General features: G+C 45.5%; 1 protein-coding gene across 1 annotated transcript; it reads right to left on the bottom strand.

The window, feature by feature from the left end:
• LURAP1 (leucine rich adaptor protein 1) lies at positions 1–23,638 on the bottom strand. The gene is made up of 2 exons (XM_053575248.1): positions 23,206–23,638; positions 1–5,146 (listed from the first exon to the last, which is right to left on the bottom strand). Exons 1-2 carry the CDS (start codon positions 23,401–23,403, stop codon positions 4,625–4,627), a joined length of 720 nt encoding a protein of 239 aa, XP_053431223.1. The 5' UTR covers positions 23,404–23,638; the 3' UTR covers positions 1–4,624.
• Positions 23,639–27,971: the final 4,333 nt, after the last annotated feature.

Genomic DNA, 27,971 nt, shown 5'->3' with positions numbered 1-27,971 from the left:
CTAATTTATAAATGGCCAACTTTTTAAGTCACATCTCCTCCTTATGGGTGACTCATGCATTGAACAGGTGTCAGTGAACATCCAGTTTATCACTAGTACCTTGTGTCCAGTACAACACCCAGGCATTTCTCACGGAACCTGCCACTGTGCTTTCAGTTAGCTCAAGCCTCAACCTCACCACGCCCATCCTCAGTGCAGGCCCTTACACCTCCCCACTCCCATGATCTTGTGTCCCCTTGATAGGCCCATCCTGGCCAGTATCGCCCTTTATTCTCCCAGCAATGTTTCTGCAGCTGCCATGAAGTCTCATCACTGCTTTTATCCTGAACCCCAACAAAAGCCCTCAGTGCACTTGGAAGGCAGTGTGCTCCCTCTGATATTTTCCGCACCCTGTTTTCATTTTATTCTCTCGTCTCTCTGTGTATCTCCCTTTTATTCCTTCTCTTTCTTCTAGCTCTCAAACAGCTCCTCCCTGTAACCCAGAAAAGTCTAAGCTAACAGGAGCCCCAACCAACCAATCTAGAGGTTTCTGAGGTTCCTGGGTTTCTCTACCCTGTTTCCCGAAAATAAGACCTACTTACAGGACCGATAAGACGTCCCCTGAAAATAAGACCTAGCACATCTTTGGGAGCACACCTTAAAATAAGACACTGTCTTATTTTCGGGGAAACAGGGTAGTAGTGAACTGGAGCCTAAGGTATTCAGACAGGATGGCCAGACCCACCTGGACTATGCAGGCAGCCTCACTCATTCTACTTCTCTAACCCTTAAAATTCAGATGCCTATCCAACTGACCTGTTATTCCCTGGAGCTCCCACTCCACCCACCTCTACAAGATATGGATTTCCTAATTTCACAGCTCCCCATCCCCACTTCTAACCTCCAGGTCTGAAATGCCCAGCTCTGCTCCCTTGATGTCTAGACCTACTAGCTCTCCTTCTCAGAAAAAAAGCCTGGTCCATGATTGATCTTCCTATCTGCAGTCCAGACTATGTACCCTTCACCCAGTCCAAGCCCAGGGTTCTCTTTCCTCAGAGCCTACAGCTCTTTCTGTAAAGACTGAGAGGCCTCTTCGTGGAGAGCTGAGAATACAAACATTATTGGGGGGGGGGGGGAGTTGCTTTCAGTCTCTTTGGGCTTTGGTGGTGTTTGCTGGGAACAGTCAGAACAAGTGATGGAGCTGTGGGGATGCAGGCAGACAATCTGAATTCTGGTGACACTGGGCAAGTCTATGCCTCTCTAGGCCTGTCTCCACTGAGGAGGCTGGTCTTCCGGAAGGCTGTTTATTTTTGAGTTTGGAAGTTCTACCCAGAAACCACCACCACCCGCAATGGTGCATAATGGCCACAAGGGGGCAAGCAACCTCTTCAGCTCAGAATTTTGCAGCCTCAAGAAAAAGGTGAGTAGCCAGCTGGTGCACACCTGTGATCTCAGCCTCTCAGGAGGATCACTTGAACCCAGAAGTTCAAGATAGCAGTGAGGGCTAGGCAGGGTGGCTCACACCTGTAATCTTAGCACTCTGGGAGGCTAAGGGGGTGGATCACTTGAGCTCACAAATTCGAGACCAGCCTGAGCAAGAGTGAGACCCCATCTCTACTTAAAATGAAAACTGAGGCAAGAGGATCATTTGAGCCCAAGAGTTTGAAGTTGCTATGAGCTATGACGCAATGGCAATCTACCAAGGGTGACAAAATGAGACTCTGTCTAAAAATAAAGCATAAAAAAAGATAGCAGTGAGCTATAATCATGCCACTGCACTCCAGACTGAGCAACAAAGCGAGACCCCATCTCTAAAAAAAAAGAAAAAGTGGGGGCGGCGCCTGTGGCTCAGTAAGTAGGGCACCGACCCCATATACCAAGGGTGGCAGATTCGAACCTGGCCCTGGCCAAACTGCAACAAAAAAGTAGCCGGGCGTTGTGGCAGGCACCTGTAGTCCCAGCTACTTGGGAGACTGAGGCAAGAGAATCACCTAAGCCAAGGAGTTGGAGGTTGCTGTGAGCTGTGTGATGCCACAGCACTCTACTCAGGGCGACAAAGTGAGACTCTGTGTCTACAAAAAAAAAAAAAGAAAGAAAGAAAAAGTGAGGCTCAAGAAGGGATACTGTACAATGGCTTCCAAGAGGAAAGGTAGTTACCTAAGGGCACACTACAAAATGGCAACAGAGTAGAGACTGGAACAAGGTATTAAAATTCCTAATCTGAGGGCGGCACCTGTGGCTCAAAGGAGTAGGGTGCTGGCCCCATATGCTGGAGGTGGTGGGTTCAAACCCAGCCCTGGTCAAAAACTGAAGAAAAAAAAAAATCTGAGAGGAAGTCGGGAGCTTCAAGATCATTAAGGAGAGGTCTTGTGGGCATCACAGAAGAGGCCAAGAATATACTTTGGATATTTCAATCATTTCAGGGGACAAGAGGGGAAAAGAGGGTCTTTAGGGGAGGGCCAGAGCGTGAATGTATTGTTCCAGAAGGACTGGAATGGAAGTTGCAAAACAAGACATAAGGGAGTTTAGGGGAAATAAACATGATTAATTGGCTTCCTTCCCTTCCCCAATATTCGTAGAATGAAAAGCAGGGAAATGGTAAGAGTTATTCCAGAATTTGGGGAAGACGCACCAATGCAAGAGGACACAGTGAACAGCCTAAGATCACCTGACGTCCTCTTTCTGCATTTGTTTCTCTCCATCAGTCTAATTTCAGGGCTCAGGAAAGATAAGGACTTTCTGACTGCCTGGAGTTCAGCAGATTAATCTCCAAGAAATCATTCTCTCACATTAGCCATAGCCCTGTCCCCCCTCTCTGGGCCTGACCCCTCTCTGAGTGCCAGACTGGCAGTGTCCCTGGATTCCTTTGATGTAATTCACTAGGGCCCTGGGATTCAGTCCCTTGCTCCCTCCTCAGGTCCCAGGAGTAAGGGCTTGCCCTAAGAAGGAAGGAAAGAGGCCTTTCTCTTGTTCCCTTCCCCATCCCTCCATGAACCTAGAGACCAAAAAGCCTTTGTCTTTCCCTGCCACACCCCCACATTGTAGCCCAGACAAGGGGATTCCTTGTATCCCAACCTCCAGCAGGCAACCTTGTGACCAGACAGAGGAAGGCCAGTGACAGGGTGGGGGAAGGGGAGTCAGAGAAGACATCTTCTCCATCCAAGATTCCAAGATTCTTTATAGCCCCAGAACTCTGTGACCTAGAGCTTCTCCCTCCCTGGCCCCCATCAACCAAGGGGAGAGGAGGCCAAGACTCATCTACATATAAAAGCCTTGAGGCCTGAGGAGGAAACTGAGAAGGTGTGTAGACACAGAAGCTGAACCTGCTGGCAGGCAGCTATGAGGCCAGAATACAGGAATGGGGACAAGTGCAGGGACTGCAGCAGGCAGGGCCAGCCTAACAAACTTGAGAGCCTTAAGTAGAGGCCCCTGATGGTTTCTCTCCCTAAAAGCATAGAGAGAGGAGTGCTGGCACCAGAGATGTATGCCACTACAAGGGAAGTGAGACCTAGGATAAAATGAGAACATAACCTAAAAACAGTCATATGGTATTTTCTGAGGAAAAAAAATCATAATTTTCTTTCATTTAAAAATAAGTATTATGGCTCCGTGCCTGTAGCTCAAGCAGCTAAGGAGCTAGCCACATACACCAGAGCTGGCAGGTTTGAACCCAGCCCGGGCCTGCCAAACAACAACTACAACCAAAAAATAGCTGGGCGTTGGTGTGGACACCTGTAAAAGTAATCCCAGCTACTTGGGAGGCTCAGGCAAGAGAATCACTTAAGCCCAAGAGTTGAAGGTTGCTGTGAGCTGTGACAGCACAGCACTCTACCCAGGGTGAGAGCTTGAGACTGTCTCAAAAAAAAAAAAAAAAAAAAAGTATTGTTCCTGTATTCAAATGCAATGCTTATTAATTGTAAACATTTAAAGAAAAAATAAAGATCTTCCAACAACATAAAAAAAAAAAGTAACAACCTTCAGAAAAGAGGCACAAACATCTGACAGTGAGAAACTTTCCTGCCAAAAGGGGTGATGTGTTCCCATTCACAAGAATTAATGGTATGGACAATAAAGGATTCATATCACTTAGCAGCGTGGGACTCAGACACCCCGACACTGACCTACCACCAAGGACTGGCATAGAGGAAGGGCCAGGGCCATCCTGGCCAGAAACAACATCACTCAGTAGACAGGAGGAGATGGGTCCTCCAACCCCAAAGGCTTTTGGGGGGGCCAATCCGTGGAAGGTTGGCCCTGAATGTCCCTGTCAATCCTTCATCTTGGCCAAGGTTCGTAGACCTTGGGTGAGGTAATTACACCCCCATCTTTTCATCAATGATCTTCTGAGGGGTCCTAAATTCTTTAATGGTTACCTAGTGGGGGTGGGAGGGTGATACCATCACCCTAGGAGCCACAGGCCAATCCTCTTGAGTCAGTATTTCTATGGAAATAGCTCTAGAGGCCCAATAATTGAGGGATAAAGGTAGAGACACCCTAGGGACCAGAGGATGGTGAGCCAGGTTTCCATGGTAACTCATTTCAGAGCAGCTTCTTCCTAATCCCAGATTGAGGGAGAGTAAAATTGGGGGAGACAAGGGTTGCGGGATCAAAGAGCCACAGGAATACAAAAGAGGTGGGAAAGTGGTTACAAGAAGGTCACATCATCTGGGCACTGCTCCCAGTACCAGTGGGCCTCCAAGCCCAACATGGCCCTCTCTTCCTCTGGTGACACAGGTGGCCCACCTTGGAGCCCCTCTCCTGGGGGCTTCCACACAGCCCTCAAGCTCCCTAACCTAGCAACTGTCAGGTCCATCTCAGGCCTGCCCCTCTCCCCACCAGGTAGAGCCTTTGCCCAGTCCATCTCAGGATAGGGAGCCCCAGGGGGGGCCTGTTCATCCACCTCACTAGGGACCACTGTGTCCAGAAAGCTGCCAATGGAGACACTGTCCAGTCGGTCAGTGGAGTTGGTATCTGGCAGGCTGTCCCAGCTGCCTCGCCTTGAGCGGCCTGGGCTCCCGCCTGTCAGGCTATACTGACTGCTGGTGAGACTGCTGCAATGGCTGGTCAACGTTCCCCGCTCTTCCAATAACCAGCGCACGGCCTCGATGCCCTCATTCAAGGTCACCAGCTGCTGCAGGATCTTCACATCAATGGCTCGCAGGTAAGCCTGAGGGAATGGGAGAAGAATCAGTCTCAAGTTCTGGGCCTCGGTTTCCCCCATTGTTTCCAGAAGCCCTTATTTTGTGGTCCAGTGAACTACACTTTGCTTTCAATCAGCACAGAAATAGAACTGTTAGAGCAGTGCCTTTCAACCGTTTTTATCTCATGGCACACTTGAACTTATAAACTTCCGAAGCACACTTAAATTATCTTGATCCAAAAAAAGAGGGGGAAAAAAAAGGAATATACTTACTGTGCTTTCGACTTCTTTCAAAACTAATTTCATTAGTGATCTCTAAATTTTTATGTAGCACACCTAAGATCCTCTCATGGCACAACAGCTGAAAATTCCCTGTTCAGAGTGTGGACTTTATTTATTTAGAGACAGAGTCTCACTCAGTCACCCTGCATAGAGTGTCATGCCATCATAGCTCTCAGTAACCTCAAACTCTTAAGCAGAAGAGCTCCTTTTGTCTCTGCCTCCTAAGGAGCTGGGACTATGGGTGCCAGCTCCACATACTGAGGGTGGCAGGTTCGAACCTGGCGCTGGCCAAACTGCAACAACAACAAAAAAAGGAACTGGGACTACAGGTGCAAATCCACCCGAGTTGGCCTCTCAGAGTGCTAGAATTACAGGCATGAGCCACCACACCAGACTTCTAGAGGTAGATAGACTGCTGTGTACAATTTTAGCTCTGCCTCTGTGGGCAGCTTTCTGATCTTTCAACTTCATTTTCCTTGTTTGTAAAACAGGGCTAAATCACTTACCCCGCAGAGTGGCTGTTGAGGGTTTTAAAATACTGTGTATTAAGTACTCAGCAAAGTGCTTGGAACAGAGTAAGGTCTCAGTAAATGTTAAGTATTAAATCTGATCCCACTGAGCTTTGAATGTCATATTTAGGGTATTAATTATTGAACCCATCCATATTCACCAGAAGGACTTAGAAACGGCCAAAGAATAGCCAGATCAGGTGTTAATCAGGAAGTACATTGGACGAGGAGGAGGCAGGAGCTGGGGAATAATGAGGGACCTAACCTGGTTCGCTAGTCCCTTCATGAACTGGTAGCAGCTGCTGAGGCAGAGCAGGGTAGGCCAGAACATAGAAAGCTCAGAATCCCACTGGCTGGGTATTCAGGGCTTCCTTCCACCACATACCAGTCTTTCTGTCAGCACTGAAAGCGTTAGTTTGACTTACTGGGTAATCTCCAGGGTCCCTCCTAGCTCAGATTAATTAAGTTCCCTTCTTCAAGTACAAGTCTGAACCTGTCCCTCCCCTGCTCAAGAGCCTTTAGGGTCTTTGCACTTCTCTCAGAGAACATGGATCACCAGGGAACTCTGCTCTACTCTCAGAGAATGAAATCTAAACCATTTAGCAGGTGGCATTCAAAAGCCTGCCATACAGGCACCTGTAGTCCCAGCTATTTGGGAAGCTGAGACAAGAGAATCACATGAGCCCAAGAGTTTGAGGTTGTTGTGATGCCACTGCACTCTACAGAGAGTGACAAAGTGAAACTCTGTCTCAAAAAAAAAAAAAAAAGCCTGTCATAATTTGGCTCTTGCCCATCAATCTAGCTTCACCTAGAGCATATCTCCCTGTGAACCCAAAGTTTTGTCACAGTTGACTGTTTAAAATTAGTTTTATTGGCTCAGTGCCTGTAGTACATTGGTTACGGCGCCAGCCACACACTGAGGGTGGCAGGTTCCAACCCAGCCTGGGCCAGCTTAAAAAAAAAAAAAAAATGGGGCGGCACCTGTGGCTCAGTCGGTAAGGTGCCGGCCCCATATACCAAGGGTGGGGGGTTTGAACCTGGCCCCGGCTGAACTGCAACAAAAAAATAGCCGGGCGCTGTGGTGGGCACCTGTAGTCCCAGCTACTTGGGAGGCTGAGGCAAGAGAATCGCTTAAGCCCAGGAGTTGGAGGTTGCTGTGAGCTGTGTGATGCCATGGCACTCTACCAAGGGCCATAAAGTGAAACTCTGTCTCTACAAAAAAAAAAAAAAAATGACAACTGCAATAAATAAATAAATAAATAAATAAATAAAGTTAGTTTTATTTAGTTTCACTTTTAATAAAATTAATAGATGCATACAGATTAAAGAGACAAATAGTTCTATAGGATTATGAATACAAACAGTTCCCCCATCCTTGTCCTAAATCCCACTTCCCAGCAGTAACTGGGAAGCTGTTTTTAGCTGTTTTTTTTAGCTGTTTATCTTGGTATCTACCTCCTAATTTCCAAATGACATTCTTACATTGCAACTTTTTTACTTTTTCTTTTTTTTTTTATTTGAGACAGAGTCTCAAGCTGTCGCCCTGGATAGAGTGCCGTGACATCACAGCTCACAGCAACCTCCAAGTCCTGGGCTTAAGCGATTCTCTTGCCTCAGCCTTCCAAGTAGCTGGGACTACAAGGGCCCACCACAATGCCTGGCTATTTTTTGGTTGCAGCCGTCATTGTTGTTTGGCGGGCCCGGGCTGGATTTGAACCCACCAGTTCAGGTGTATGTGGCTGGCGCCTTAGCCACTTGAGCCACAGGCGCAGAGCCGTGTTTTGCACTTTCACAGAAATTTAACATAGTGTGAGTTTGTTTACATCCATTGAGTTAGCCATGGAATGAAGGGGGTAACCCAAGGGCTGTTAAGACCGTTCAATCTAGAAACTTAAGTCCTTCTGAGAGATTTTCTTTTTTTTTTTTTTGTAGAGACAGAGTCTCACTGTACCGCCCTTGGTAGAGTGCCATGGCGTCACACAGCTCACAGCAACCTCCAACTCCGGGGCTTAAGCGATTCTCCTGCCTCAGCCTCCTGAGCAGCTGGGACTACAGGCGCCCGCCACAACGCCCAGCTATTTTTTTGTTGCAGTTCGGCCGGGGCCGGGTTTCAACCCGTCACCCCTGGTATATGGAGCCGGCGCCTTACCGACTGAGCCACAGGCGCCTCCCTGAGAGATTTTCTTTAATTATTTATTCTCTCTTTTTTTCTATTCTTTCTGGGAATCCTCTTATAGTAGAACCTCTGTAAGTTGACAAGAAACTGCAACAAACTGGTCAATATATGGGTGGTCAACGTAAGGAACTAGGCTTATTGTACTGATAGTACCTTTGGTGCACGTCTAGTCAATGGAAATTAGGTCAACTTAGGGTGGTGGTCAACTATGGAGGTTCTTCTGTATTTATTCCAGTTTTTGAAATATTTCATTATCAATTTTTTTCAAATTATGTTTTTATTCCCAGTATTGTTTCTAGTTCTTGGAATGTTTTCCTTTTTTACAGCATCCTAGTTTTGTTCATTACTGCAATATTGCCTTTGATCTCTTTAAGGATACAATTAATGATTTTTTGGGGTAGGGGAGTCTCACCCTGCCGCCCTGAGTAGAATGCCATGGCATCATCATAGGTCACAGCAACCTCAAATTCTTGGACTCAAGTAATCTTGATCTTCTTGCCTCAGCCTACTGAGTAGCTGGGACTACAGGTGCCTGCCATGACCCCTGGCTAGTTTTCTTTTTTTCTTCTTCTTTCTTTTTTTTTTTTTTTTGTGGTTTTTGGCCAGGGCTGGGTTTGAACCCACCACCTCTGGCATATGGGACCAGTGCCCTACTCCTTGAGCCACAGGCGCCGCCCAGTTTTCTTTTTTTCTATTTTTCAGTAGAGACGGGGTCTTGCTCTTGCTTACACTGGTCTCTAATTCCTAAGCTTAAGCAATCCACCCACCTCAGCCTCCCAGAGTGCTAGGATTACAGGCATGAGCCACCACACCCAGCCCCTTGATTAATGATTTTTATAAGTTATCATCTCCCTTTCTTACCTCCATTTTATTCAAGTTGCCTTTTTTCTGTTTAGGTCTATATAATTAGAGTCAGATGTTCGTGATCCTTAACTGTTGCTCACACTTCAGAATAGATCTCTAAAATGACTGGAGATGCCAAAACTCACTACACAGTGATCTGATTGTACTCTTTGATTAGAGGTGGCCTACAGTCAGGTTTTTGTTTGGTTGTGGTTTTTTTTTTTTTTTTTTGAGACAGAGTCTCACTCTGTTGCCCTGGGTAGGGTGCCATGACATCTTAGCTAACAGCAACCTCAATCTCTTGGGGTTGATGATCCTCTTGCCTCAGCCTCTCAAATAGTTAGGACTACAGGCCCCCACCATGACTCCCAGCTAGTTTTTCTATTTTTAGAAGAGCCAGGGTCTCTTTCTTGCTCAGGCTGGTCTCAAACTCCTGAGCTCAAGCAATCCACCCACCTCAGCCTCCCAAGTGCTAGGATTATAGGTGTAAACCACCATGCCCACTCTCTAGTCAGTATCTTGTTTTTTCCTCAAGTTCTTCATATTCCCCATATTATAACCATCTAGAAAGGATAATGTAAATAAGCCTGCCAATATTCCAGGGACCCGCCTGTAGTCCCAGCTACTCAGAAGAGGCTGAGGCAAGAGAATAACCTAAGCCCAAGAGCTGGAGGTTGCTGTGAGGTGTGACGGCACTCTACCGAGGGTGACAGAGTAAGACTGTCTCTAAAAAAAAATAATAATAATAATAAATGGGGTGGCGCCTGTGGCTCAAAGGAGTAGGGCGCCAGCCCCATATGCCAGAGGTGATGGGTTCAAACCCAGCCCTGGCCAAAAACTGCAAAAAAAAAAAAAAAATAATAATAATAATAAAAAATTCCAGGAGCCAAATAGCGGTAAAGGCTAGGAGGGGTATTTCATAATATTTAGTACATTTTTTTTAATTCCTTTGCCCTCCACTGTGCCAAGTGTATCCCACCCTGGGGACCTTCTGTTCTAGTTTATACATATACAATCATGTAATTGCTTAGCAAGGGGGCTATGTTTTGAGAAATGTATCATTAGGCAATTCCATCAGAGTGTGAACATCATAGGCTATGCTTACACTAACCTAGGTGGTATATATTTTGTATTTATATATTAATATGGAAAACAAAATGTGTTATTCTCAGAAATATGAAAATCTGAAGGAAACTGACCAATACTTAGAAGCACATCACCTTCCAAGACTTAGCCAGAATCAAGTGGAAATGTTGAACAGGCCAATATCAAGTTCTGAAATAGCATCAACCATACAAAATCTCCCTAAAAAGAAAAGCCCGGGACCGGATGGCTTCACGTCAGAATTCTACCATACCTTTAAAGAGGAACTAGTACCTATATTACTCAACCTGTTCCAAAATATAGAAAAGAAGGAATACTACCCAACACGTTCTATGAAGCAAACATCACCTTGATCCCCAAACCAGGAAAAGACCCAACAAGAAAAGAAAATTATAGACCAATATCACTAATGAATATAGATGCAAAAATATTCAACAAGATCCTAACAAACAGAATCCAGCAACACATCAAACAAATTATACATCACGACCAAGTCAGTTTTATACCAGGGTCTCAAGGCTGGTTCAATATACGTAAATATATAAATATAATTCAGCACATAAACAAATTAAAAAACAAAGACCATATGATTCTCTCAATTGATGCAGAAAAAGCTTTTGATAATATCCAGCATCCCTTCATGATCAGAACACTTAAGAAAATTGGTATAGAAGGGACATTTCTTAAACTGATAGAGGCCATCTACAGCAAACCCACAGCCAATATTGTATTGAATGGAGTTAAATTGACATTTCCACTCAGATCAGGAACCAGACAAGGTTGCCCAATGTCTCCACTGCTCTTTAACATTGTAATGGAAGTTTTAGCCATCACAATTAGGGAAGAAAAGGCGATCAAGAGTATCCATATAGGGTCAGAGGAGATCAAACTTTCGCTCTTTGCAGATGATATAATTGTATATCTAGAAAACACCAGGGATTCTACTACAAAACTCTTAGACGTGATCAAGGAATACAGCAGCATCTCAGGTTACAAAATCAACATTCATAAATCGGTAGCCTTTATATATACCAACAATAGTCAAGCTGATAAAACAGTCAAGGACTCTATTCCGTTCACATTAGTGCCAAAGAAGATGAAATATTTGGAAGTTTATCTAACAAAGGACGTGAAAGATCTCTATAAAGAGAACTATGAAACTCTAAGAAAAGAAACAGCTTAAAATGTTAACAAATGGAAAAACATACCATGCTCATGGCTGGGAAGAATCAACATTGTTAAAATGTCCATATTACCAAAAGCGATATACAATTTTAATGCAATCCCTATTAAAGCTCCACTGTCATACTTCAAAGATCTTGAAAAAAATACTTCGTTTTACATGGAATCAGAAAAAAACTCAAATAGCCAAGACATTACTCAGAAATAAAAACAAAGCAGGAGGAATCGGGCGGCGCCTGTGGCTCAGTCGGTAAGGCGCCGGCCCCATATACTGAGGGTGGCGGGTACAAACCCGGCCCCGGCCAAACCGCAACCAAAAAATAGCCGGGCGTTGTGGCGGGCACCTGTAGTCCCAGCTACTGGGGAGGCTGAGGCAAGAGAATCGCTTAAGCCCAGGAGTTGGAGATTGCTGTGAGCTGTGTGAGGCCATGGCACTCTACCGAGGGCCATAAAGTGAGACTCTGTCTCTACAAAAAAAAAAAAAGCAGGAGGAATCATGCTACCGGACCTCAGACTATACTATAAATCGATAGTGATCAAAACAGCATGGTACTGGCACAAAAACAGAGAGGTAGATGTATGGAACAGAATAGAGAACCAAGAGATTAACCCAGCTACTTATTTGATCTTTGACAAGCCAATTAAAAACATTCAGCGGCGCCTGTGGCTCAAGGAGTAGGGCGCCAGTCCCATATGCCAGAGGTGGCGGGTTCAAACCCAGCCCCGGCCAAAAAAAAAACATTCAGTGGGGAAAAGATTCCGTATTTAACAAATGGTGCTGGGTGAACTGGATGGTGACCTGTAGAAGACTGAAACTGGACCTACACCTTTCACCATTAACTAAAATAGACTCTCACTGGATTAAAGATTTATTTATTTTATTTATTTATATATTTTTTTGCAGTTTTTGGCTGGGGCTGGGTTTGAACGCACCACCTCTGGCATATGGGGCCAGCGCCCTAACCCATTGAGCCACAGGTGCCACCCTATGGATTAAAGATTTAAACTTAAGACATGAAACTATAAAAATACTAGAAGAGAGTGCAGGGAAAACTCTTGGAAGAAATTGGTCTCGGCGAGTATTTTATGAGGAGGACCCCCCTGGGCAATTGAAGCAGCTTCAAAAATACACTACTGGGACCTGATCAAACTAAAAAGCTTCTGCACAGCCAAGAACACAGTAAGTAAAGCAAGCAGACAGCCCTCAGAATGGGAGAAGATATTTGCAGGTTATATCTCTGACAAAGGTTTAATAACCAGAATCCACAGAGAACTCAAACATATAAGCAAGAAAAGAACAAGTGATCCCATTGCAGGCTAGGCAAGGGACTTGAAGAGAAACTTCTCTGAAGAAGACAGGCACACGGCCTACAGACATATGAAAAAATTCTCATCATCCTTAACCATCAAAGAAATGCAAATCAAAACTACTTTGAGATAGCATCTGACTCCAGTAAGATTAGCCCATATCACAAAATCCCAAGACCAGAGATGTTGGTGTGGATGTGGAGAAAAGGGAACACTTCTGCTGGTGGGAATGCAAATTAATACATTCCTTTTGTAAAGATGTTTGGAGAACACTTAGAGTTCTAAAAATAGATCTGCCATTCAATCCTATAATTCCTCTATTAGGTATATTATCACATTGCAACGAAGTGTGTAAAAATCACATTATAACAAAGATATTTGTACCAGAATGTTTATTGAAGCCCAATTCATAATTGCTAAGTCATGGAAAAAGCCCAAGTACCCATCGATCCACGAATGGATTAATAAATTGTGGTATATGTACACCATGGAATACTATGCAGCCTTAAAGAAAGATGGAGACCAGCAGTAAGACAATTGCAAGTCATCAACACCAGACTCCCTCACTACAGCTTTAATTGGGCAACAGACTGATCTAACAATATTCCTCCTGAGAGACCAACTATGGACTGCTACACATTTGAGTGTCTTTGTGCCCCTGATTTACCTTCTGGAACCTAGTTGTGATACATTTCAACATTCATTTCCACCCCTGAGTGTGGATTATATGTGATATGCAGGAATAAAGCTCTCCGTTCCTACAAAAAAAAAAAAAAGAAAGAAAGAAAGATGGAGACTTTACCTCTTTCATGTTTACATGGATGGAGCTGGAACATATTCTTACTAAAGTATCTCAAGAATGGAAGAAAAAGTATCCAACGTACTCAGCCCTACTAGGAAACTAATTTATGGCTTTCATATGAAAGCTATAACCCTAGCCAGGCGTTGTGGCAGGCAACTGTAGTCTCAGCTACTCGGGAGGCTGAGGCAAGAGAATCACTTAAGCCCAGGAGTTGGAGGTTGCTGTGAGCTGTGATGCCACAGCACTTTACCGAGGGCCATAAAGTGAGACTCTGTCTCTAACAAAAAAAAAAAAAAGAAAGAAAGCTATAACCCAGTTATAGCCTAAGAATATGGGAAAGGAGGAGAGGAAGGGGAGGGAGGGGGGAGGATGGGCGGAGGGAAGGTGATTGGTGGGATTACACCCGCGGTGCATCTTACAAGGGTACATGTGAAACTTAGTAAATGTAGAATATAAATGTCTTAACACAATAACTAAGAAAATGCCAGGAAGGCTATGTTAACCAGTGTGATGAGAATATGTCAAATGCTCTATAAAACCAGTGTATGGTGCCCTATGATCGCATTAATGTACACAGCTATGATTTAATAATAAAAGAAAAAAAAAGAAAATGTCCCAGCATCACTGCTGAATATCAAACATTTGTCCTACTTGATCTGCAAGGCCAATATCAAGTGCCACGTATCAGATTTTTTTGTTTGTTTAGCAGGCTCAGGCCGGGTTCAAATCCACCAGCCCCGGTGCATTTGGCCAGCACCCTAACCGGACACCCAGCCATGTGTCAGATTTCTTATATGCTCCATTATCATCTTATTGGATCACTGTCATATATGTAGTGTATATATACACACGATAAATGTTTGATAAATGTTTATTGCACTTAAAAAATGTTTATTGAATTATTCAGAAAATAATTGCTTAGTTCATATCTACAATGAATAAGCCAGAGTCAGACTGAATATTTATACACTGAAAAAAACTAGGCACTGGAAAACAGACCTAGATTCAAATTCCAGTTTTGCCGTTAATGAGCCATATGAAATTGGAATTTATTTTCTTTAATCATTTATTTATTATGAAGATACTATCTTCTTTTTGAGACAGAGTCTCAGTCTGTGCCCTGAATAGGGTGCTATGGTACCACAGCTCACAGCAACCTCAAACTCTTGGGCTCAGGTAAGCCCCTTGCCTCAGCCTCCCAAGTACTGGGAATACAGAAGCCCGACATAATGACTGGCTAATTTTTCTATTTTTAGTAGAGCCAGGGTCTCACTCTTGCTCAGGCTGGTCTGGAACTCCTGAGCTCAAGCAAACTACCCACCTTGGCCTCCCAGAGTGCTAGAATTGCAGGTGTGAGCCACTGCGTCCAGCCTATGAGAAATGGAAGGAACATATTCACATGCATAGCATATCCCTGTCAAGTATTAATCATTAAATGATAGCTATTGGACTCCACATATTACTATGTGTGATATTATATATACATACTCATAAACATATATATTTAGGGTTCTTTTTTCTTTTTTTTGTAGAGACAGAGTCTTACTTTACTGCCCTCAGTAGAGTGCCATGACATCACAGGACTCACAGCAACTTCCAGCTCTTGGGCTTACACGATTCTCCTGCCTCAGCCTCCCAAGCAGCTGGGACTACAGGCGCCCACCACAACGCCCAGCTATTTTTTTGTTGCAGTTTGGCCGGGTCTGGGTTTGAACCCGCCACCCTTGGTATATGGGGCCGGTGTCCTACTCACTGAGCCACAGGCACCACCCTATATTTAGGTTTTCATCCACAGTTCCTGGCTCATAACTTGTTACATTATTGTTACAGTCTTATTATAAAATTGGGTGCTTTAAGCTTCAGCAATAGCCCTCTGTCTCTGACCTTTTCCTTCTCTCCTTTCACCTGCCCAAGGCAGGATTCTAATCTGACTGTAGTTGATAAAAATCCTCATTCCAGAGTGGCCTGCTTCATATCCTGGAGGAAGGCATGCTGCAGAGAGGCTAAGAAGAATCTAAACAGGCCTTGTAAATTTAGATCATACCCTTTTTGTGCAATCACATTTCAACACAGTATCCATGCTTCAATTATGGACAGCCAATAACGTCTCCATAAGAGGCTCATAGGACAGGGTTCAGGGAGACTCCATATATCTAAACACATGGAAGTTCATCCTTCCTACATGCCTTGCCCTATGTATCTCTTCATCTTTATCCTCTGTAATATCTTTCTTTTTTTTTTGAAACAGAATTTCACTTTGTCACCCTCAGTAGAGTGCTGTGAAGTCATAGCTCACAGCATCCTCTAATTCTTGTGCTCAAGCGATTCTGTTGCCTTTGCCTCCCGAGTAGCTGGGACTATAGGCACCTGCCACAATCCCCAGCTATTTTTAGAGACAGGGTCTCGCTCTGCCTCAGGCTGGTCTCTAACCCCTGAACTCAGACAATGCACCCACCTTGGTCTCCCAAGTGCTAGGATTACAGGCATGAGCCACCACATCTGGCTGTAATACTGTTTATAATAAACCAGTGTTTCCTTGAGTTCAGTGACCCACACCAGCAAATTAAGCAAACCCAAAAAAAGGGTCATAGGAACCCCTATTTGAAGACTATCAGTCAGTACTTCTTGAGGCCCAGACTTACAGCTGCTGTCTAAAGAGTACAGTCTTGGGGACTAAACCCTGGACCTGTGGGATCTGATGCTATCTCCAGGTAGACAGTATCAGAATTAAATTAGAGGATACCCTGGTATCTGCTACTGAATTAATTGCTTCCTTGCTGGTGGGGAGAAATCTTCGCACATTTTGCCATCACAAAAGTCTTAAGTGTTAGTGATTAACATTGTGTTGTATTGGGCGGCGCCTGTGGCTCAAAGGGGTAGGGCGCCGGCCCCATATGCCAGAGGTGGTGGGTTCAAACCCAGCCCTGGCCAAAAACCAAAAAAAAAAAAAAAAAAAAAAAAACATTGTGTTGTATTAAGTGAAAAAATAAGAAAAACATCATTTGGGTTTTTCTAAACACTATCGCAAAAGCATAGAGCAAAATTTTAGACTTGGCTCAGCACCCGTAGCTCAGTGGTTATACTGCCACATACACCAGGGCTGGTGGGTTCGAACCTAGCCCTGGCCTGCTAAACAACAATGACAACTATAACAACAACAACAAATAGCCAGGGTTGTGGCGGGTGCCTGTAGTCCCAGCTACTTGGGAGGCTGAGGCAAGAGAATTGCTTAGCCCAAGAGTTTGAGGTTGCTGTGAGCTGTGATGCCATAGTACTCTGCCGAGGGAAACAAAGGGAGACTCTGTCCCCCTCACCCCCCCAAAAAAAACAAAAAACAACTTTACACCTGAAATTATTTGTGTTTTTAGAAGAATATCACAACTCTAATTAAATTAAACAAATGGTTATTTGGTACATCAATAATCACAAAGCTAATGGAGAAATTATCCTTGCTTTACAAAAGTTTGCAGTTTCAGTAAGGGGACATGGACATAAATGATATCAGTAACATGATAAAAGAGATTATCTTCAATTCTTTCATCCTGGGGACAAATATATAAACGATGAAAAACAACAGTCCTAGTCCATAACCAAACTAAATGTATTAATCAAAACTCCTCACACTAAAAACACATCTGCTATGGCCAGGCATGGTAGCTCATACCTGAAATCCTAGCACTCTGGGAGGCCAAGGAGGGTGGACTGCCCTGAGCTCACAGGTTTGAGACCAGCCTGACCAAGAATGAGAACCCATCTCAAAAAAAAAAAAATTGTTGGGCGTTGTAGTGGGCACCTGTAGTCCCAGCTACTCAGGAGGCTGAGGCAAGAGAATTGCTTGAGCCCAAGAGTTTGAGGTTGCTGTGAGCTATGACACCATGGCACTCTACTGAGGGTGACAAAGTAAGACTCTGTCTCAAAAAACAAACAAACAACAAAAAAAACCCACATCTGTTGTGCTTTCCCCTTCCTTCTTTTTTTTTTGAGACAGAGTCTCAAGCTGTTGCCCTGGGTACAGTGCCGTGGCATCGTAGCTCACAGCAACCTTAAACTCTTGGGGCTTAAGCAATTTTCTTGCCTCAGTTTCCCAAGTAGCTGGGACTACAGGCACCTGCCACAACACCCAGCTATTTTTGTTATCGTTGCCTTAGCTGGTCCAGGCCGGCTTCAAACCCGCCAACCTCCGTGTATGTGGCCAGCGCCCTACCCACTGAGCTATGGTCACGGCCCTTTCCTTCCTATCTCCCTCCCTTTTTCCCTTTTCCCCCCAAAGCTTTTATCTCTAATCTGCTAGATAAAGGAATTAGCTGGCATCTGGTTGCACAGTTAGAGGACCTTAGAATGTGATTTTTCTTTTTTTTTTTTTTTTTTTTTTGTAGAGACAGAGTCTCACTTTATAGCCCTCGGTAGAGTGCCGTGGCATCACACAGCTCACAGCAACCTGCAGCTCCTGGGCTTAAGCGATTCTCTTGCCTCAGCCTCCCGAGTAGCTGGGACTACAGGCGCCCGCCACAGCACCCGGCTATTTTTGTTGTTGTTGTTGCAGTTTGGCCGGGGCTGGGTTTGAACCCGCCACCCTCGGCATATGGGGCCGGCGCCCTACTCACTGAGCCACAGGCGCCGCCCAGAATGTGATTTTTCTTTTTCAGAAAAGGTCTTGCTCTGTCACCTAGGCTGGAGTGTAGTGAAGTGCAGTCTCAAACTTCTTGGGTCAAGTGATCCTCCTGCCTCGGCCTTCTGAGTAACTGGAACTATAAGCCTATATCACCACACCTAGGGAAATTTTCTTATTTTTTTGTTAGAGACAGTGTCTTGTTATGTTGCCCAGGCTGGTCTCAAACTCCTGGCCTCAATTAATCTTCCAGCTTCAGCCTCCCAAAATTCTGGGATTACAGGTATGAACCACTGTGCCTGGCCTGGAATGATTCTTAAACATTCAACCAACCCTTTTGTTTTAGCCCCACCTGTGCCTCCAGTTCGGGAAATACCTGGTGCTTCCAAGTCCTGAGATCTTTGAGGGTTTTCATAGTACAAAATGAGTTGTTTTTCAACTTACTCCACTGCTGGCTTGGGATCCAGCTTTTTTCAGGTCTAGGTTAGTTGTCACTCTTCTTGGTGCAGTTCAGCTTCCAAAATGTTGTTCCTATCATCGTCTCTTATTTTCATTGTCATAATTCTTCATGCCTTTTAAAATAATCATTCTACTGGATTTTTCAATGGAGTTTCAGGAGAAAATGAAAGTAAATGCTTATGTTCAATCTGCCATCTTGAACTGGAATTTCCACTGACTATTCATTTTTCAAGGCCCAAGAATTCCAACCTACCACCTCCACGAATTCTTCCCTGTACTTCCTCAAAATATAATCAAGGCCAGGTGTGGTGGTTCATGCCTATAAGCCAAGCCAGCTGGATTGTTTGAGCTCAGGAGTTCGAGACCCCTGCATCTGCTAAAAATAGAAAAATTAACCAGACATTGTGGTAGGTGCCTGTAGTCCCAGTTACTCGGGAGGCTGTGGCAGCTGTGAGCTAGGCTGATACACAGCACTCTAGCCCAGGACAAAAGACTGAGATTGTCTAAAAAAAGATTCATAAAATAAAAAATAAAAATAGAAAAATTAGCTGGGTGTCATGGCATGCACCTGTAGTCCCAGCTACCCAGGGCGACAGAGTAAGACTGTCTAAAAAACGACAACAGGGCTGGGCACAGTGGCTCACGCCTGTAATCCTAACACACTGGGCGGCTGAGGTGGATGGACTGCCTGAGCTCATGGGTTTGAGACCAGCCTGAGTGAGAGGGAGACTCTGTCTCTAAAAAATAGCCACGCATTATGGTGGGCACCTATAGTCTCAGCTACTCGGGAGGCTGAGGCATGAGAATTTCTTAGGCCCAAGAGTTTGAGGTTGCTGTGAGCTATGACACCATAGCACTCTACCGAGGGCAACAAACTGAAACTCTGTCTCAAAAAAATAAATAAAAATAAAAAAATAGGGTGGCGCCTGTGGCTCAAAGGAGTGGGGCGCTGGTCCCATGTGCCGGAGGTGGTGGGTTCAAACCCAGCCCTGGCCAAAACTGCAAAAAATTAAAAATTAAAAAATAAAAATAAAATAAAAAACAACAAATACAGAATTCATTCAGTCATAGGACAAATACTTATTGAGAGTCTCTTTCTTATAGGTGTGGCACTGTGTTAAATGAAGGAAGAAAGGGCACCATTTTCTCACCCTCACAGGCTTCACAGTCTAGTGGGTAAGATAAGACAATGAAGCAAGGTCTTTAAATTCAGTGTGGCAAATGCTGGGGAAAACAACTATTGCGCAGAGGGTTATTGGTACCTAGAGGGCCATAACCCAACTGGGGGAGGTCAGGAAATGCTTCCTAGGATAAGAGACATGAGCTGAGACTTGAAGGTAAAGTAGGACTTAGCCAGACAAAGAGCTGGAGAAAAGTATTCCAAGCAGAGGAAATGTTCCATGCCTCTTTTCAATCTGAGTGGCCTTTCCCAAGCACAAAAACAGCCATATCACTCTATGGTCAAGACTCTTCCACGAGGCCCTTCCTGGGTTCCAACAGCACTTATCATGCTGTACTAGAATTGTTAGTCTTTCTCCAGCCCTCCCTCCCTCACCAGACTGTGACCGAGCTCCCTGAGGAGGTCCTGCTCAATTCATTTCTGGTGCTTCTTAGCCTAGGGTTGAGGGGGTCACAATCAGGTCTGTGATTCTTTTGCCTTTACTATCCTTGGTCTCTCTAGTGGTCGTTTGGGTTTAGGGAGGTGGGCTATACTGCGCTGCTGGGAAATGAATCTTAAGACCAGATTCTATAATCCTGTGACCGTGGGATTCCCTAACTGTGACAGCACTGTTCCCCAGAATAGAAAAAGAAAGGCTTTCTTGCCAGAAAAAGAAACACTCATCTCACACCATCTCCTAGAAACAGAGTAAAGGATTCACAGCTCAGGAGAGATGCAGTCTCAGAGGCTACCCCAACCCAATTCTCTTCTCAGGGGGATTGAAGCTTCCTACTTCTACTCTTAACATCTACTTATCATTATCAGGCTCTCTGCCCAACTTTGGGGTGCCTGTAGGGCTCCCTCTTGCTCAATCTAAATCAGCCCCTGGTGTAAAAGGCTGGAGATCCCACTCCCTAGTGGTGGAATGTCAGAATTTTGTTACTGAAAGGCTCTTTCAGATCATCTGTTTCATAATCCCTACCTCCTTACACTCCCCCCACCACATGGAAGAAAAACTGAGGCCAGGAGAGAGAGAAAGACAGGGTTTTGCTCAAGACCATACAATGTTTTAGAAGCAGATATAGGACTTGAACCCAGGCCTTCCCCTTCCTTGCCCGAAGCTTTGTCTCAAACTGCTCTGTGGAGGTGGGTTGTCAATAGTTCTTTGAGTGGAAGAGCTATGGAGGGGAGGGTGCCATTGTTTCCCATTCCTATAGATTCCAGTCTGGCTAGTTCTCTCAATGTTTGAATGGGTGTGGGAGAAAGCAGGAGAAAAGAGGCCTAAGGGCAGGACTGACTTTGGCCTCACAGGCAGTCATGCCCCCACCCTGCAAGAAGAGCTGGGAAAGGGACAACTGAAGGATAGTCCTTAGAGGGCTTGGGCCAGTCCTGCCTCTAGAGGCTCCAAGGGAAACCCACCACCCACCTTGTTCTTCTTGGGTACAGACAAGTGGGAAGGAAAATATTAATGACATCCTCATTGAAGAGGAGAAAGGAATGCAGTCCACTCCTTGTTCTGGTCCCAGAAGACTCTCTCTTGTGCCCTTCACAGGCAGCCTCAGCTCCTAGAACGGCTAGGTCAACAATACAGACAAAATCAGAGGTCAAATGTACTCCTTATAGGTAGGTAGTTTCCACCAAGGCAAAAAAGGCAGCCAGTGAGACTAGGTGTGACTGCTCCACTGACTCTGTGTGTAAGTTCAGGCAGGTTTCTGAAGACTTGCAGTGTGTTTCACCTTCGAGATGAGGGAAATAATGATCCCCTTTCTCATTTTGTAGACATATAATGTGTTTAAAGTGTCTGGCACAAAGCAGTTATCACTAGTAAAGATAAAAAGTATAATCAGATGATCAGGGTTCAAATCCTGGCTCTACTTTTTACTTATTTTTTTGTAGAGACAAGGGTTTTGTTTTGTTTTGTTTTGAGACAGAATCTCACTCTGTTGCCCTTGGTAAACAGCCCTGGCGTCACAGCTCACAGCAACCTCTAGCTCTTGGGCTTAGGCGATTCTCTTGCCTCAGCCTCCAGAGTAGTTGGGACTACAGACACCCACCACAACGCCCGGCTATTTTTTGTTGCAGTTGTCATTGTTATTTAGCTGGCCCGGGCTGGGTTCAAACCTGCCAGCCTCGGTGTATGCGGCTCGCACCGTAACCACTGTGCTACGGGCACCGAGCGGAGACAAGGTCTTGCTATATTGCCCAGGCTGGTCTTAAATACCTGGCCTCTACTGATCCTCCTTATCCAGTCTTCCCAAAGTGCTACGATTATAGCTGAATACTGGTCTGGTTTTTACTTTTTGTATGACCTTGGACAGTTGCTTAACCTCTAGGTGCCCCAATCTCTTCATCTATAAAAACATCACTTACCTAATAGGGTTGCCATGAAGACAAAGAGAATGCCATGTAAAGTGCTCAGAATGATGCCTGGCACATGCATTCAGGCAAAGTTTTCAAAGCAAAACAGTCTAAATAGGCTCTTTCTAGTAGGCCTTGACCTACAGTTTGCACAGTGAGGCTCTCCTCTTCCCTTAGGTGGGAACAGCCACAGCCCTGCGCTCTGGAGAAATCTGGCACTCACCTTCTAAGCTAAATACACACTTGGCATGCAAGTCCTTCCCCCAGGAAGCCTTCCCTGAGTGCTCCACCCATCAGGCTTTCCTCCCAGTCCTTCGTCTCAGAAGGTCAGAGCCCTGGCTGTTCTGGGAGCTCCCATGGCTTTTTCCCTCTGCTCCCTTACAGATCAGCCTGGCACAGAGCTGGGCACACAGTGGGACTCCAGGAAGACTTATTGGCTGACATATTCACTGTGAGTTCCTGGTTCTGGGCCAGGAGTAGCTCACAATTTCTCAGTTCACCAGAACTGGCTGCAAAGTGGTAGCAGGTCTAAATCACACCCTTCACCGGAATCAGGTCCCTCGGGAGCCTGCTGGGGCCCCAGCTGCCCTTTTGGCTCTGAATCTAGACCAGTAACAACAGGTTAAGAGGGAGGTTTCTGTTTCCTCTTCTCTTCCCCCAGAAGGTACAGAGGAGATCCAAATACGCAGTTTACCTGGGAGGCTGGCAGGGAGATGAGGGAACAAACACCAATGTTGCTGCTACTATTCTCTTGGCTATGGGTCTAGGAATTTCAAATACTTTTAGGTGGGCTGGAGAGATACTGAAGAACGTGAGATGTTTTCGGTGCTCCTAGTCTCGGCAATTTTCAGCACATATATGCCCTTTACCCAAATCTCTTCTGTGCAGAAGAGCACCACAGCCTTACAGGAAGCAAACTCTTTCCCAGTTGGCAGGAGGAGAAAAAAACCGGTTGTCTTACAATAGGGACTGGGGAGGGAGGTGGAAGAGATGGCCCCTTCTGGGTGGGATTTAAGCTGCTAGGTTCTAGATACTTCCCAGCCGCCACCTCCCTGCTCCCAATTATTTGTCTGGAAAAACTTCCAAGAGCCTGTGCCTCCCATCTCAAGTCCCCAGGACCCATCAACACCCCACTCACCCTTGAGAGGCAATTAATTTGACGTCACCTCCACCCCAGGATTTACAGATTTATCGGGAGGGATCCTGAGGAGTTAGGTGTAGTTTTAACTCCCTCCTCTCCAGCCTAACTCCGGGAGCGTGAATTCGTCCCCCCGGCCCGTAGAGTCCACACTCACCAGCTCCATCCTCAGCGCCATGATCTTGTCCCCCAGGCCGTGGCCCGAGCTAGGCGCCCCCGGGAGCAGCAGGGCGCCGGAGGTTCCTGGCTCCCACTCGCCGCGCAGCCCGCGGAGCAGCCCTTCGGGGGTCTTCCTGCCCACCTTGCCCTCCACGTCTCGCAGGTCAGGCGTCGGAGACTCCACTGTCGCCTCCATGCGGGCCCAAGCCTGAACAGGGCTGGGCGACCGGACGCCGGGGTCCCGCTCCCGGGGGTCCTCTTTTCTCCCGGGCTACTGCGGAGAGGAACCGATAGGTCCCCGCCCGCGCAGTGAGGGGGCGGGAGGAGGGCGCCGTAACACTCAGAAAAGCCACGCAGCACCGTGTGCAGATATATATTCCAAAGCTGCGCACACAACTTCTGGCCCTGGGAGGGGTGGGGCTGGGAGATCTTGGATTTGGACCTGAAGGAACACTGGGAGAGTTCAGCTCTTCGCCCCACCCTGGCAATGACTCTAGCCGGGCACACGGTGGGTACCCAATAGTTTGCTGAATGAAGACTAAGCAGCTTCAGTCTATCAGGGTGTGGGAGTTTAAGAATAGTGGTAGCAGAGAGCTGCAGAGGGTCTGGGAAGCTTCTTGGAGGAGATGAACAGATGAACTGGGTCTCTAGAACGAAGGGTGGAATTTAGCTGCCTGCCCCCACGAGGCTAAAATTCAGGTTGGGAGGAGCAATGAGAGGTGAAGCTGAAGAGGTCCACATGGGCTTGATCTTGCTTGGGCTTACAAGCAAAATTTTTCTTAAACTTGATTGTGCATATGAATTATCCGCAGATCCTGTTAAAATGCAGGTTCTGCTTCTATAAATCTTGGGTGGGGCCTGAAACTTAGCATTTCTAAGCTCCCGGATGATGGCTATGCTGCTGTCCAGGGACCACACTTCGAGTAACAAGGTTCTTGGAGTAATGAGGAGCCATGGAACACTTTGGTTTGTTTTGGCTTTTAATCCAAGTAATTCCAGCCCACGTTTACAGAAAGATTTATAATGAGAAGATAGTTACTCCTGCCCTACCTTTTCATACCTCTTGGCCCACTCCTCAGTGGCAACCATCTTTAGGTTTTATCCCTGGTATTTATACTCATAACTCTAAACAATAGCCTATACCACTATTTTTTTTTCTTTTTTCTTTTCTTTAGAGACAGGGTCTCTCTATGTTGTCCAGGTTGGATTTGAACTCCAGGACTCAAGCGGTCTTTCCACCTCAGAATACAGAGTAGCAGGGATTACAGGAGTGTACCACCATGCCCAGCCACTCTACTTCTCAATTTTAAACATTTTCTGGCTGGGAGCGGTGGCTCACACCTGGAATCCTAGCACTCTGGGAGGCTGAGTCGGGTGAATTGCCTTAGCTCACAGGTACTAGACCAACCTGAGCAAGAGCAAGACCTTGTCTCTAAAAATAGCCAGGCATTGTGGTAGGCACCTGCAGTCCCAGCTACTCGGGAGGCTGAGGCAAGAGAATCGCTTAAGCCCAAGAGTTTGAGGTTGCTATGAGCAATGACATGGCAGCACTCTAACAAGGGTGACAAAATGAGACTCTGTCTATAAATAAATAAATAAATAAATGTCTACTGACTTCCTATTAAGATAAATAGGGATATATGGACTTAACTCACATTCTGTACTCAACATTTTCCTCCCCCTATTAACCCTATATATTTCTATCATCACTTTTATTTCATCTAATGGTTACCTTTGTAATTGTAAGTAACTTGTATTTTTTCTCAGTATTTATTTATTTTTGTCTGAGACAAAGTCTCACTCTGTTGCCACGGATAGAGGGCAGTAGCATCAGTATAGCTCACGTCAACCTCAAACTCCTGGGCTAAAGTGATCCTCCTGCCTCAGCCTCCTGAGTAGCTGGGACCACAGGTGTAAGCTAAGTTTTTCCATTTTTGGTGGACACGGGGTCTCACTCTTGCTTAGGGTGGTCTCAAACTTCTGAGTTCAACCAATCCTCCTGCCTCAGCTTCTCAAAGTGCTAGGATTACAGGCATGAGCCATTCATTACACCCAGCCTTTTCTTAGTATTTCTTGACCTTTGTATGGAAGTGTTTTAAGTTAGCAATTGGCAAAACACTAGCCTTTTTGAAAAATTACTCTGTATTTTTGCAAGGAGAAAAGAATTGTAGGGGGTGGGCGGCACCTGTGGCTCAGTGAGTAGGGCACCGGCCCCATATACCGAGGGTAGCGGGTTCAAACCCAGCCCCGGCCAAACTGCAACAAAAAAGTAGCTGGGCGTTGTGGCGGGCACCTGTAGTCCCAGCTGCTCCGGAGGCTGAGGCAAGAGAATCGCGTAAGCCCAAGAGTTAGAGGTTGCTGTGAGCCGTGTGACGCCACAGCACTCTACCCGAGGGCGGTACAGTGAGACTCTGTCTCTACAAAAAAAAAAAAAGAATTGTAGGGGGTAAAAATCTAGAGTCAAGGAGACTAGTTGGAAGGCAAGAAATTGAAATGCCTAGACTAGAGACTGCCTGTGAAGCTGGAGAATTAGACCAGACTGGAGGCCTTTTTAGAAGATTGACAGGACTGGGTGACTGATTACATTCATTTATAGTGGCATTCAAATTAAATATTTGTTAAAAAACACAAATGAGGCCCTGGCTCAGTGGCTCATGCCTGTAATCCTAGCACTCTGGGAGGCCAAAGTGCGTGGATAGCTTGAGCTCACTGAGTTTGAGACCAGCCTGAGCAAAAAACGAGACTTCCGTCTCTACTAAAAGTAGAAAAACTGTAGCTGCTGGCTCGGTGCCTGTAGCACAGTGGTTACCACGCCAGCCACATGCACCAAGGGTGGCGGGTTCAAACCTGGCCTGGACCATCTAAACAATGACAACTGCAACAAAAAAATAGCTGGGCATTGTCGTGGGCACCTGTAGTCCCAGCTATTTGGGAGGCTGAGGCAAGAGAATCACTTAAGCCCAAGAGTTTGAGGTTGCTGTGAGCTGTGACATCACAGCACTCTACTGAGGGTGACATAGTGGGACTATGTCTCGAAAGAAAGATAGAAAAACTGTAGCCATGCGTTGTGGTGGGTACCTGTAGTCCCAGCTACTTGGGAGACTGAGGCAAGAGAATCACTTAAGCCCAAGAGTCTGAGGTTGCTGTGAGCTATGACAGGACAAAGGCTTGACACTCTGTCTCAAAAAAAAAGAAAAAAAAATAGAAAAACTGAGGCAAGAGGATCGCTTGAGCCCAAGAGTCAGAGGTTGCTGTGAACTATGATGCCATGGCACTCTACTCAGGGCGATAGCTTGAGACTCTGACTCAAAAACAAAACATAACAAAACAAATGATTTCAACAAATACTATGGACAGGCTATTATGTGTTATCCATAGTGTGTGGTGTGGAGAATACAGAGTTGAACAAATAATACCTGGACTGGTCACTGGAAAGAGACAAGGAGTCAAGGGAAATTCACCAAGGAAGAGAAATTCACCAAGGAAGAGATCTGGGAGTGGGAGATTCCAGCAACTGTGGCTCTGACATGGAGGGGCCTGGGTAGTTGCCTAGCAGGCAGTTGGATAGACCCCAGCCTAGAGAAAGGTTAGGGCTATCAGTGTGAATTTGGGAATCTAGATGGGACAGAGGGTCATGGGAGTGAATGACATCTTCACTAGAGAGTGAGTCTAAGGAGAAAAGAGGATCAGGAAGGAACTATGTCCCTGAGGGACATCTTTTTTGTTATTGTTGTTGAGACAGAGTCTCACTTTGTCACCCCCAGTAGAGTGCTATGGCGTCATAGCTCATAGCAACCTCAGACTCTTGGGCTCAAGCAATTCTCTTGCCTCAGCCTCCCAAGTAGCTGGGACTACAGGCGCCCACCACAATGCCCAGTTATTTTTCGAGATGAAGTCTCACTCTGGCTCAGGCTGGTCTCAAACCTGTGAGCTCAGGCAATCCACCCACCTCAGCCTTTCAGAGTGCTAAGATTACAAGCATGAGCCACCTCGCCTGCCTGGGACATCTTTTTTAAATGCTAATAAAATGTGTTGAGTTTTCTTCCATTGTAAAATATATTTACTAGGGGGGGAAGATTACCTATTGCTTCGATTCCTAAGACAAGTACTTTTAACATTTTGGGAGATATCCCACCATTCAGGAAGCAGACAGAATATAGGAAGTTCAAACTGGTCTTCTGACTACCTATCTCCTCACAATCCATTTTCCACAAAATGTAAAGGCTACCTTAAAACATAAAGTGAGGCGTTGTGGCGGGCGCCTATAGTCCCAGCTACTTGGGAGGCTGAGGAAGAGAATCGCTTAAGCCCAGGAGTTGGAGGTTGCTGTGAGCTATGTGAGGCCACGGCACTCTATCGAGGGCCATAAAGTGAGACTCTGTCTCTACAAAAAAAAAGAAAATAAAACTGCCTCTATTTAAAAAAAATAAAATAAAAACAAATAAATAAAACATAAAGTGAACTATATTGTTCTTCTGCCTAAAACTGTCAACATCACCTAGAAACTTGTTAGAAATGCAAAATCATGCCCTGACTGGATACTCAATCTAAAACTCTAGGATGGGCCAGTTGGGGTGAATCACTCCTATAATCCTAGCACTCAGGGAGGCCAAGGTGGGTGGATTGCTTGAACTCAGGAGTTTAAGACCAACTTGAGCAAGACCAAGACTCATCTTTACTAAAAATAGAAAAACTAGCTAAGCATTGTGGTGGGCACCTGTAGTTCCAGCTACTTGGGAAGCTGAGGCAGGATGATTGCTGGAA

This window comes from Nycticebus coucang, chromosome 22 (genome assembly GCF_027406575.1).
Source record: "Nycticebus coucang isolate mNycCou1 chromosome 22, mNycCou1.pri, whole genome shotgun sequence".
Lineage (NCBI taxonomy): Eukaryota > Metazoa > Chordata > Mammalia > Primates > Lorisidae > Nycticebus > Nycticebus coucang.
Note: the sequence above shows the minus strand (reverse complement) of the source record. Positions and strands in the feature narration are given on the sequence as shown.

What these genes read in the sequence shown, in the direction of transcription:
- LURAP1 (XM_053575248.1), bottom strand. Translation starts at nt 23,403, where the DNA reads ATGGAGGCGACAGTGGAGTCTCCGACGCCTGACCTGCGAGACGTGGAG. An exon ending in TGGCGCTGAGGATGGAGCTG is followed by an intron (nt 5,147 to 23,205) that starts GTGAGTGTGGAC and finishes CCATTCCCTCAG; the next exon opens with GCTTACCTGCGAGCCATTGA.